This window comes from Nicotiana attenuata, unplaced genomic scaffold (assembly GCF_001879085.1).
Source record: "Nicotiana attenuata strain UT unplaced genomic scaffold, NIATTr2, whole genome shotgun sequence".
Taxonomy (NCBI): domain Eukaryota; kingdom Viridiplantae; phylum Streptophyta; class Magnoliopsida; order Solanales; family Solanaceae; genus Nicotiana; species Nicotiana attenuata.
In genome coordinates this window covers 1-13,431 of record NW_017676882.1, presented here as the reverse complement: position 1 = coordinate 13,431, position 13,431 = coordinate 1, and the positions used below count along the sequence as shown (strand labels likewise).

General features: G+C 38.7%; 1 protein-coding gene across 1 annotated transcript; it reads right to left on the bottom strand.

Moving 5' to 3' along the window:
* Window positions 1-7,336: 7,336 nt before the first annotated feature.
* LOC109221239 lies at window positions 7,337-7,822 on the bottom strand. Its single transcript, XM_019385698.1, has one exon. It carries the CDS (start codon window positions 7,820-7,822, stop codon window positions 7,337-7,339), a length of 486 nt encoding a protein of 161 aa, XP_019241243.1.
* Window positions 7,823-13,431: the final 5,609 nt, after the last annotated feature.

Genomic DNA, 13,431 nt, shown 5'->3' with positions numbered 1-13,431 from the left:
ATGTTACTAAAATTGGACGAGAAAAGAATTATATATGCAAGAAGAGCTAAACACAAATGGATTAAAATGACATAAGAAAAAGTTGTAGTTTCATTGATTAAAGGATAGAGAGGCTTGATGACAGGACAAACAAACAACATCTGGATCACAACCTCGAAATAATCCGGATGATAGAAATTATGACAAAATAAGTTACCAAGACTCCTTCCCGGCAAGGAAGGGAGTGACTTTCCAATTATCAAGCTCAACATCTTAGCTACGAATTTGCACATCAACATCAAATAAGATTGTCAACAATTTTGATTGCTTTGCATTTAGTGGACAGGTTCTTGACATTTTCCACCAAACTGTCCCCAAATTCTTTATCATTCTAAATCATCCGAACAATGCGTGCTTGGTCATGACGTTTAGGGTGCCATTATCTTGGACCACGATCATTCCTTCTTGAATCATCTTTTCTATTTCCTTTTTCAAAACCCGACAACCCTCAATGCTATGTCCTTGGACATTAGAATGGTACATGCACCGTACAGCAGGGTCAAAACCTTTTGCATATGGATCAGGAACATACCCTTGAAGCGGCTCAATCATGCCACAACGTTTCAATCTTTCAAACAAACTTTTGTAGGATTCTATGATTGGTGTGAAATTGTCCCTCCACTTATGTTCCCTTTCATACTCTTGTTTTGGACGAGCGTTGTAGAGTGATTGAGAGTTCTGATGTCGCAGATGAAAGTATGTTAGAGTTGGGGCCTGCATATATTGGCGATTGGATGGTTTGGCAAAAGACCGAGTTGCATACTGTGGAGCAACCGAGTATCGTGGATCCGGGGGTTGAGATGCTCCTTTTTGGCCTCTTTTTGCCCGTGATGCCATCATGGCCTCCTCATCTTTCTTCTTTTGGTTAACACAACTATTCGGCCTATTCTGGATTTCTTTGGTGGCTGCTTTGAGAGCCGCTTGACTTATAATTCGGCCAGTATTGAGGCCGTTCTCGACCATTTCTCCTATCTTGATTGCATCGGCAAAAGGTCTGCCCATTGCAGCCATCTTATTTTGAAAATAATCAGGATCCTGAGCCTGAAGGAAGACAATGATTAACTCATGGTCATCCATGGGTGGTTTAACTCTGGATGCTTGCTCTCTCCACCTAACGGCATACTCCCTGAAGCTTTCAGTCGGCTTTTTCTTCATATTGGACAGGGAATTGCGATCTGGCGCAATATCAATGTTGTACTGAAATTGTTTGACGAAAGTCTGGGCCATGTCGTCCCAAACATACCAGTGAGAGATATCCTGGTCAATGAACCATTCGGAAGCTATCCCCACAAGACTTTCCCCAAAGTAAGCCATCAGCAGCTCTTCCTTTCCTCCTGCATCCCTCAGCTGGTTGTAGTACCTTTTCAAGTGGGCGATAGGGTCGCCGTGTCCATCATATTTCTCAAATTTTGGGGTCTTGAACCCTCGTGGCAAATGGATGTGAGGGAACATGCATAGATCACTGAATGAAACACTTTTGTGACCACCTAGTCCCTGTATGTTCTTTATATTTTGTTCAAGACTTTTCATTTTCCTGGCCATCTCATCTGGCTCAATCATTGTGGCAGGCTTTTCTTTTTCCACTGGTGACTCGTACTGTGGAGTCTGATTGTACGGAGCCGAGACCCCGAAAGCCATATTTGGAGAATATTATTGGCCATCATAAACATGAGATGGTGGCTCATTGTTTGGCCTCGTCACAGGAGGTGGTGGCGGGATTGTATATACTGGTGCGCCAGACATAACGAGAGGGGTGTTCCTGACTGGTGCGATTGGAGGTCGCATGTTAGAGGTACCGAGGGCAGCATGGAGGTTGTAGTTTGGCACATACCCTGGTGGTAGAATGTGATCGCTCGTTGCATGGAGCGGTGTTTGAGTAGCCTGGGGTATGGTGGAAGTTCCCTCTGAAGGACCCTGGGGTGGAGGTCGACCGGAAACCCAAGCTTGATATACATCTGACAGTTGCTGTCTCGATTTTCTTATTTCCTCCAACTCTTGATCAACTGACTGACCCTGCGGATTTTCACTGACCAACTCGATTTCATCACTGTTATCCATTACTACCGCTCCCTTAGATCTTGTGAAGTAATGATGTGTTGCCAATTTCACCACAAACCAACCACCTTAAGCTTACTATATAAGAGGCAACAAATGTGTTAAGGTTAAGCATTTTACAGATAGGAATCACACGTAGACATGTTATGCTCCTAAAATATCACCATCTCAAATATGCTTTTGGAAGGCTTCATGTTTCATTCCGGCTTATCAGCTTGTTACTTATTGACACTGTTATTTCCTCCTCTCTTTTTTTTTCATTTTTTTTCTTTTTCTTTCACTCGCCTTGTTTTGATCCCTCACTTTAGAGTCATTTGAAAAATATTTGATCGAACCTTTTGTGGGTTGCCTGCGTATCATGTCGCCGCATGAATCAGATCATTACGTAGTTCAGGGACACGACCAATTTTTTTTAAATGTACAAAAAACCTTTTTTTTTTGAACTTTTTTGAATTTTTCTAAAATAAAATCTTTTTCATTGATTTTCGAATTTTTTTTTCTCTTTTTTTTTGATACAAGACTTGAAAAAAGGAAAATTACATAAAGATACAACCTAAAAGACAAATATTTAAACAAGACCGGACTTGACTCAAACAAGACGAATATTTAAGCAAGGCTCAAAACACTAAAAGACTCTTACAAACTTTATGACTACAAATGAACAATCAAAGTGGACTGCCAACTAAAGAAGACTCTAATCTCCGAATGAGAATCCACCGTCATCACTGTAGTTAAGGTGCTTATTCCTGCGGCTGACCTCCCATATCATGGTATATGCGCCTTAAGTCTGTGGCAATGTGGCGTGCGAAGTTGGGCGCTACCGTAGCAAATTGCTCTCGGGTCAAACCCTGACAAGTCACACACCCTCGAGCGGTATAAGTAGCCACCTCATAGACCCTCCTTCTAACATGCTCCTGGCTCCGACTTAAAAACTGGATGTATCGCTCATGGTTATTGGCTATGTCTGATATATCCGCCTCGCGTTGTGACGCCAGATTCAGCTGGTTCTGGACCCTTGCTAGCTCATTCTCTAGCTGGTTCTTACTTGATTCTGCAGCCCTGGCCCGAGCCCTTAGATCATGGATGATAAGGTTGTAATGCATTTCTTCGTGCTTTGGAATGGCCGTTTGTTGCTGAGTAGCGGCTTCTATTCTCGCTTGTCGAAACTGTGCTTGAAGCGCTTGAACCTCATGTATTAATTTGGTTTTCTCCTCTTTAAACTCAGTATACTGCAAATCCCTATTCACGTTGACAATACTTATATCCCTACGTAGTTCGCGGATGATGGATTCATAGTCTCTTGTTATTTCCTCCTTGACCTGCCCTACTCTTATTCTGATTTCAGTCTCCCATTCCGTCGTGCTCTTCAGAACTGTCTCCTTCTTGGATCCAAAAGCATCTTGGTCATAGAACCACTCTAAATATGCAGGGTCTAACTCTCCTCGATCCTGATCTTCCACCATAGTGTGAAATTCAAGCACCTTAATTTCATCCCAAACCTGCTGAGCATATGCCTCACGAACATGATCTTCTGATGTTACCTCCCACATGAATCTTTGCATGTGCTTCACTGTGGGCACGACTTGTTTTCGAACTGATTGGCGTAGGGCTCTCATAGGCACATACGGCTGGAAACCTCGAAGACCCATCAAAATTAGAAACGAATGGTGGTAAGACCTGTATATGACTTCTTTTGGCGAGAACCAGTGGTAGTTCCATGTGATTTCAGTAGCGGTCAACTTTTGAAGATGCCCTCTCCATGCTTTGACTCCCCTGGGGAAGCTACTATCTTCAGTCAAATCTTCAGACCCATTTTCGAGCTCATTATTGCTCCAATGAACACTAAAATTTACCCGTGCAGGATGACTGAGAAGGTGCTCTAAAAACCATATTTGGAGTATGACGTTACTACGCCTACAACGNCAAAGTAAGGATAGAAGAGACTCCGGGCCATGCGGACGTCAGCAAGGCTACCTCGGGATCTCTGGACTGAAGTCAGCTCCCAAAATGCTCCTACTGCTGTCCAAAAGTTGCTGCTCCGGTACTGTGATCTGTGCAAAAAGATGCACAGAGTGTAGCATCAGCACAACCGACCCCATGTGCTGGTAAGTGCCTAGCCTAATCCCGGCGAAGTAGTGACGAGGCTAGACCAGACTACCAGATAAACATGTGCATATATATATATATATACAAGTACAACAAAATAATAGCGGAAAGTAAGCAATTAAAGCTGGGAGGGGGAAAACATGCTTATGGGGAAGCAGATAAAAACAGAATATCAGGATTAACAGAAGAAATTACATCTGATTTCTTCTAACACAGAATAAAGGAAAAACAAACCACTTTCACTTATTTCAATTCCTCTCATTGCAGGCGTGCAACACGATCCCATTTCCTTACATCAAGTTGTAGGCGTACCACACGCTCCCATTACAATAATATCACGTGGTCGGCGTGCCACACGATCCCATTTCATAATAACTCGTGGTCGGCGTGCCACACGATCCCATTTCATAATAACTCGTGATCGGCGTGCCACACAATCCCATTTCATAATAACTCATGGTCGGCGTGCCACACGATCCCATTTCTTTCAACACAATACACAACATAATCCCGGCAAGGGAGAAAGATGTTATAATAACTATCCCGGCAAGGGAGCAATGTAATATAATAAACTATCCCTGCAAGGGAGAACCAGCTATAACCAAACTCATTCAATCTCTACTCAACACAATTACATCCATACTTAGTCTCAACAATTACTGGCTTAGTGTTAAAGATTTCCAACCAATTCCTCATATATAACAATTACAAATTCGATAACTTAGCAAATTAGGACTCACGGTCATACTCGACACCAGTGTATAGATACTCGTCACCATGCCTATACACCGTACTCGACAAATAGCAATTAACAAATAAGACTCTACTCCTATTCCCTCAAGCCAAAGTTAGACCAAACACTTACCTCAAATGCTCCAAACTCAACTCAAGCCTTTAGTATAGATTCACCACCAAACCGCTCGAATCTAGTCACAAATTACTTGAATATATCAACAAATGCTAATCAAATCAATTTGAATGCATGAAAATGAATTTCCCAAAGTTTTACTCAAAAATTCCCAAAACGCCCCCGGGCCCACGTGGTCAAAACCCGAGGTTCGAACCAAAACCCGGTTACCCATTCCCCCACAAGTTCATATCTATGATTAGTTTTGAAATCGGACCTCAAATTGAGGTCCAAATCCCCAATTTTAAAAAAACCTAAGTTCTATCCAAAATCCTCATTTTCACCCATGAAAATCCTTGATTTTAAGATGAAAACATGTTTAATAATGTTAAAGATTGAAGAAGTTAAGTAAAAATTGACTTACAAATGATTTGGAGAAGATAAGTTTCTTGGAAAATCGCCTATGGAGTGTTTGAGTTTGAAAGAATGAAGAAATGGGTTGAAAATTCGTCTAAGTATGAAAAATGCAGGCCTCAGATGTGTGAAATGCGAACATGGGTTCGCAATTGCGAACCCAGCAGGTCTGGGAATTGCGAGATTTTAGTTCGCATTTGCGAACTCTAAAGAATGTTGGGAAGTTCGCATTTGCGAAGACTACGTCGCATAATGCAATGAGTTTCTTCGCATTTGCGAAGATTGCTGCCCTGGGTGGAAGATCACATTTGCGATGAGAAGCTCGCAATTGCGAGTTCGCATTTGCGAATGCTGGCTTCGCAAATGCGAAGCCTGCAGAAGTGAAAGATACCAGATTTTCAAAGGTTCAAAATGCAACTCGACATCTATCCAAAACTCACCCGAGCCCTCGGGGCTCCAAACCAATTATGCACACAACCTCAAAAACATCCTACGGACTTATCCGTGCGATCAAGTCGCCAAAATAACATCATATACATCGAATCAAGCCTCAAAACTCATGTTTTTCTTTGAAATGTTCATAAAGCATCAAATTTTTATTTCGAGTCCGAAACACGTCAAACGACGTCCGTTTTCAACCAAATTTTACAGAAAGTGCTTACATCACATATAAGACTTGTACGGGGCGTCGGAACCAAAATACGAACCCGATACCATAGTCTTCTGATCAAATTTCCTTTTCATTTTTCTTAATTAATTTTAGAAAACAATTTCACACAAAAATTCATTTCTCGGGCTTGGGATCTCGGAATTCGATTCCGGGCATACGCCCAAGTCCCATATTTTTCTACGGACCCTCCGGGACCGTCAAATTACGGGTCTGGTCCGGGTCCGTTTACCCAAAATGTTGACCAAAGTCAACTTTAATCATATTAATATCAAAATTTAGCATTTTTCACACAGAATTCATATTTAAGCTTTTCGGCTACGTGCCCGGACTGCGCACGCAATTCAAGGCAACCCTAAATGAGGTTTTCGAGGCCTCGGAAGCACGGAATGAATAAGAAAACAGGTGATGACCCTTTGGGTCGTCACACTTTAATGCAATTATAATTTTACCTTTTATATTCTTCTCGTATTTGATTCAACTGCTATAAAAATTATATTTGGACAATACACTAGACATCAAAAATTTACATAAACTTCCAGCTCAATTATTCTCTTGTCCAAGAAGGATATAAACAAGTTTAAATATTGCAGGTAGTATGTACTATTTGAAAATAATTGACTAAAGATCTACGTGCAACAACACGTACATAGAAACTAGTTCATATTAAAATCAAGAATGCCCTTAGCGAAATATCATTCGCCTCTTTTACTCTTTTAAAAAATATTTTATATTAAATGGAATTGTAAAATAAAATAAAATCCTAATATTTATGAGTTTTTCCAATTCAGTATTTAATATCTTTTCCTAATAAGGAATCTCCATGACTCTATGTAATTATATGTTCTTTGTCTTTTTATTTTTATCATACAAGACCAATTTTGCATGCCTCTTTATTTTCCTTTCACCTGTACTATTTGCTCTATTTTAAAATATAAATCACACATGTTTTTTTTTTTGGGGGGTCGGGGGGGGGGAAAGCTTGATTGTTAAATTCATTTGTTTCTTTTTTTTTTTTTGTCAAACTGTCAAAATTTTCATATAACCAAGTATAATATTTACAACTCACTAGCTTATTTGGACTCTTGAACTAGACTCAAATAAACACAGGCTAAACAATCACTCTCTCTCTACTACAACATCTCTACTATCTATCTCTATATGTATCTATACATGTCTAAGTAGGATAGTTGCTCAATCTTTCTAACTCATTGTGCCATTTGGATTCCTTCTGCCCTCGTATGTGTAGCTCTAGGATAATATTCTTCACCCTCTGAAGGCTTGCTATCATCTTCCCTTGAATTCTTCTTTGATTTCTCTGTCCAGACATGATAAATTACAGCTGCAAACAAGAATCTTAGCACATGAGCTCGAACTCTGCATGAACTTCTTTTTTCTAACCATTCAATCTCAGCATTCCAGCTACCTATTTGGTGTCTTTCTCCCAGCCATTTTAACAGTGTTGCCCACATATTCCTGGAGTAGTCACATTCAAAAAATAGATGCTCCATTGTCCCCTCAGTATCTTTCTCACACAGCACACAATCACTTGCTATTGAGATCCCCCACTTCCTTAATCTATCCACTGTAGCTAGCTTCTTATGCATAGCCAACCACAAGATGAATTGATGCCTTGGTAATGCTTTTGAATCAATTGTAATTCTTTTCCAATGACACTTAGGATACTGGGGCATTGTTGCAACATAGCTTCTTAATGCTAAACTTCCCTTCTGTACAGTACTTGTTCAGATCAGCAGAGAGGTCCCTTTGAGTTAGACAATCCCGAGTGTCAAACATTTTCCTAACTAGCCAGTAGGCCTGTTTAGGAGTTTGCATAGTCAGTATGTCATTCCCTTTTATATAGTAGTTGTGTATCCATTTGATCCAAAGATTGTCCTTTTTGTCATTTATTGCCCAAAGCAGTTTACATTAAGAAGCTTTGTTCCAATTAGCCACATCAATTACATTCAAACCTCCAGCTGAAAGTGGCATACATATCTTATCTTAAGCAACCAGTGCTCTTCTTGAAGGTTCATTACTTCCGGTTCAAAGGAATGTTCTACAAGCAATCATAATCAGTTTTGTTATCTTTTTTGGAAGTAGGAAAATATGTGCCCGATAGGTCTGTATTTCAAATATCACACTCTTGATCAATTGCACTCGACCACTATAAGATAGGAATTTGGTTGACCAGCATTTGAATCGTGCAGTAATCTTTTCAATCAATGGCATACACTACTGGATAGATAACTTCTTAGAGGACAAAGGAACCCCTAGATACTTGAATGGCAACTCACCTGCAGTGAATTGCATATCTGAAATGACCCCTTCTTTGAACTCCCTTGGTACTCCAGCAGTGTACAAAGCACTTTTCTCTATATTTTCTTTTAGTCCTGACACCTCTGAGAAATGTTGAAATCTGCTCATGAGTAAGCTTATGGATAGCTTATCTGCTCTGCAACACATGATTAAATCATCAGCAAAACATAAATGAGTTATGTTCTTCTTAGAGCACCTCGGGTGGTAGTTGAAGTCTGGAATGCTCTCTAGTATCTTCAGTGATCGATTCAGGTATTCCATCACCAATACAAATAGGTAGGGAGACATTGGATCTCCATGCCTAAAACCCTTTTTTGCTTAACTTGATCGGCAATCCTCCATTTATCAGTAGAGAATAAATGACAGTTGTCACACACTCCATCACAAGTTGTACAAACATCACAGGCGTACCAAATTCAAGTAGTATCTGTCACACCCCTTTTTTTACCCCCAAAAAGAATATATATGTATGTTATGGATTGTAGTGGGTTAAAGAGTTTTTCCAATTAAAGTGACAATTTTGAAATAGGATTATTTTATTTTTCAGAGTCGCCACTTGGAATTGATTTTTCGGGTGTTCCAAGTCACCATTTATTTGAATCCCTAGTCAAAGGAATGTTTGACTCTATTTTTATCGGTCCGCGAAAACAAAGTTCGGGTAAGGAATTCTGTTGACCGGGGAGAAGGTGTAAGGCATTTTCTGAGTCCCGTGGTTCTAGCACGATCGCTTTTATTGACTAAAATTGGCTTGAATTAATTTTGGATAAACTGTACTTTATTTAATTTTTATGTTTTACCTATCCGCTTTTATTTCTTGATTATTAGATTTAGCGAATGCGTGATCGAATAAAATATAATTAATCAACTCGTCATAATTGCACCTCGCAAGCGAATCCGAAATCATGACAATCAATTATTTGTAATACTTTTAAAAAAAATACTACATATATGATTAATTTTGTCTTGAAGAAATTAGCAAATATCACAATCACGCTACGCAAGCGAATCCATGTTTATGATTAAAATAATAATTGAGTAAAAAAATAATTAAAGCTATTTGGAAAAAGGCGTGAGATTATTTATAAAATTAATTATCGAATGTTAAAAACCCCGCTATGCAGGCGAACGGCCGCCTAGCACTTCTCTTATTTTGTTAGAAGTGAAAAATAGGCAAAATTAGGAATGTAGGCCAACTTATTATTCACTAATCTTAAACCATATTCTTTTTCATTTATCCAAATACAATTGATCTTCACAACAGATTATAGGAATGCATAATTTTCAATAAGTATTTAATACTAATGGCTAGGAAAAAAGCAATGGAAAAGAATAGATGATCAAGCTCCAGATTCAACTTTGCAAAGTTTACCATGACGGATTACACGTGAGGCTATGGCCTCTCTGTTTTATATTAAAATAATTCATATCAATTTTTTCCTTTCTAAGTAGACTTTATTTAACTTCTTCTTTTAAATTTAATGTCATATAACCTAAACNTACTCAACAATCCCATCCTAGTTCATTCTTCCAACTTTAAGCTTCCGAAATGAAAATTCTCTTTCCATATCAACTCTGGACTTCCCGAAATTCAATTCCGACCACGCGTACAAGTCATAATGCCCGAAATGGAGCTGCTCATGGCCTCAGGCTACTGAACGGAGCGCGAGAACTCAAAACAACCGGTCGGGTCGTTACACTATAATTGAAGCTTGAGTTGAATTCAAGGCATTGAGGTAAGTGTTTGGTCTAACCCTAGCTTGAGGGACTAGGAGTTGAGTCTTATTTGCTAATTGCTTCTTGTCGAGTACGACGTATAGGCATGGTGATGAGTATCTATACGTTGGTGTCTAGCATGACCGTGAGTCTTTAAATTGTGAATATTTATTGACTAAAATTGGCTTGAATTAATTTTGGATAAACTGTACTTTATTTAATTTTTATGTTTTACCTATCCGCTTTTATTTCTTGATTATTAGATTTATTAAGAAAAAATAATTTTTTGGATAAATTATGTTGTCATAACCACGCTATGCGAGCGAATGCGTGATCGAATAAAATATAATTAATCAACTCGTCATAATTGCACCTCGCAAGCGAATCCGAAATCATGACAATCAATTATTTGTAATACTTTTAAAAAAAATACTACATATATGATTAATTTTGTCTTGAAGAAATTAGCAAATATCACAATCACGCTACGCAAGCGAATCCATGTTTATGATAAAAAGAATAATTGAGTAAAAAAATAATTAAAGCTATTTGGAAAAAGGCGTGAGATTATTTATAAAATTAATTATCGAATGTTAAAAACCCCGCTACGCAGGCGAACGGCCGCCTAGCACTTCTCTTATTTTGTTAGTAGTGAAAAATAGGAAAAATTAGGAACGTAGGCCAACTTATTATTCACTAATCTTAAACCATATTCTTTTTTATTTATCCAAATACAATTGATCTTCACAACAGATTATAGGAATGCATAATTTTAAATAAGTATTTAACACTAATGGCTAGGAAAAAAGCAATGGAAAAGAATAGATGATCAAGCTCCAGATTCAACTTTGCAAAGTTTACCATGACGGATTACACGTGAGGCTATGGCCTCTCTGTTTTATATTAAAATAATTCATATCAATTTTTTCCTTCAAGTAGACTTTATTTAACTTCTTCTTTTAAATTCAATGCATATAACCTAAACTTAAACATGGAATATGAATTGATAATGAACTTGAGTTGCTAAACAGAATATGTAAAAGTGAAAATCTACGCTACCTTGTTCAAACATATTTATACAACCAATGACTAAACTATAAACCTTAAATGCTCTCCTCATAAATTATTACATAGTTCTTGATAGCTTTTGACCTTAAGAAATAACTTTGTAATATACACGCTGTTGAACCCAAAAAATAGCCCTAACAAGAACATCTTTTAAGAGTTTGACTAATGAACCAGAGAGAGTTACTCTATTCTTATAGAGTTACACTTGAAGAGTATAGAACCATTATACTACTATTATCATTATACTATCTTTAATTCTGAAAATTACATGAAGAACAACAATAAAGTTAAGCCAAGAACCACGACTAATAGCAACAAGTAGTCACGAACTCAAATAAAGAAGCTAAACACTTCCAAAGCGGAGAACTCCGACGGGGATATACCATCATCTCCATCTCAAATATGATTTCAAAGTTCTTGAAACTGAATCTTTTGTCTTTCTGAAAATCAAAGTATCTAAAAAAACTCTCTGAAATAATTCTAAGACCAAATTTAGAGTGTAAAAACGGTCCAACCAATGTGTGATGGAGTCGCTTATAATGAAGAAAGGGCAGCCCTTAAATAGGCAAAGAAAAACCAACTTTTTGGACAGATTTTGGTTCAACAAAAATCTATCCAAAAGAGGCTAAATTTGTGTGCTAAAAGCTGTCCAAAAGGTGAAAGGACAGCCTGAAATCTGCTATGTGTCACGACCCAAACCCCGGTCGTGATGGCGTCCGACACATTGCTAGGCAAGCCCGACCATTCACACAACCTTAGCCAATAAATCTAGATAGATGAATAAATATTCACTATTAAAAATACCAATTTAGTGCGGAATTTCTGAAACAATTTCTAACATTCGAAAACCCCAAAATGAAAATAAAATACTGATCAACCCACAGAATCTGGTGTCATGAACATGAGCCTCTAAAACAGATTATCCACCTATTACAAGTCCGACTAGGGAAAAAAATTACGAATAAAATAATAAAGATAGATGGGAGAGATCAGGGCTGCGTGCAGCTACCTCGATACTCCCGGATAATGCTGCTCAGCTAACACGAGTTCTCACTCACCCTGTGGTGTACCTGAATCTGCACACAAGGTGCAGGGAGTATTGTGAGTACTTCCAACTCAGAAAGTAATAAATATAAATAAGGTCTGAGGATAAGAAATTCCAAATAAACACAAAGTAAAGCTAATAATACCCTTAAAAAACAATACAGTTAGAATAAACATCACAACAGATGAAGAAATAAATAACAATTAAATATGCAATGCAACACATAAACCGGTACCTCCAGTACCCCGCTGCGGCCGTGCAGCCCGCTCCATTTATTTAACGTCGACGGCGCTCACTGGGGGTGTGCAGACTCCGGGAGGGGCCCCTTACGGCCCAAGCGCAATAATAAGCCATCTCGTGGCATCAAACAGGCCCTTGGCCTCATATCAATATCATTATAATACTGCTGCGGCGTGCAACCCGATCCCATACTCAGTCCAAAAATCACACAATAGTATAAAAATATTCAGCCCAAACTTCATTTAAAAATATTAACTTAATTTCTAATTTAAGAAAAAGGCTGAGATTTCAAACACAGTATTAAATACCAGGACTGAGTTTAATATTTATAAATATGGTAAGAAACCACTTAAAATAATCCCTGAAGGATTCGAGTAGTTGGCACGAAACCCAATTATGACAATTAATCAATTTTTATAAGGATATTACAAATCTACAATCAAATAGGTATCGATTTTATTAAGCGGGACGGACCAAGTCACAGTCCCTGACGGTGCTCTACCCCACGCCCGTTATCCGGCGTGCAAGTCACCTCACATAGCACTACGATGTGCAAATTCGGGGTTTCAAACCCTCAACACAGCATTTACATTTATTACTAACCTCAAGCCGGCCAAAGTCCTAGCTTGCTATGCCCTTGCCTTTCGAATTCACCTCTTCGTGCGTCGAATCTGACCAAAACCACAACGAATACGTCATAATATGCTAAGGGAATATAACCCAATCGAAAAGACTCGAAAAACATCGAAAATTACGAAGTTGGCAAAACTCAAGCCCCGGGCCCACTTCTCGAAAAAGTTGGCAAAACTGGAGCAGAAGTCGAGGGCTGACCCCTCTGCTGATGTTGTCTGCCACGAAGGCGAGGGCACTGCCTCCTAAAATGACCCAACTCTCCGCACTCATAGCAGCTGCCCGGTA

Coding starts and splice junctions, on each gene's coding strand:
- LOC109221239 (XM_019385698.1), bottom strand. CDS start 7,822: ATGCCCCAGTATCCTAAGTGTCATTGGAAAAGAATTACAATTGATTCA.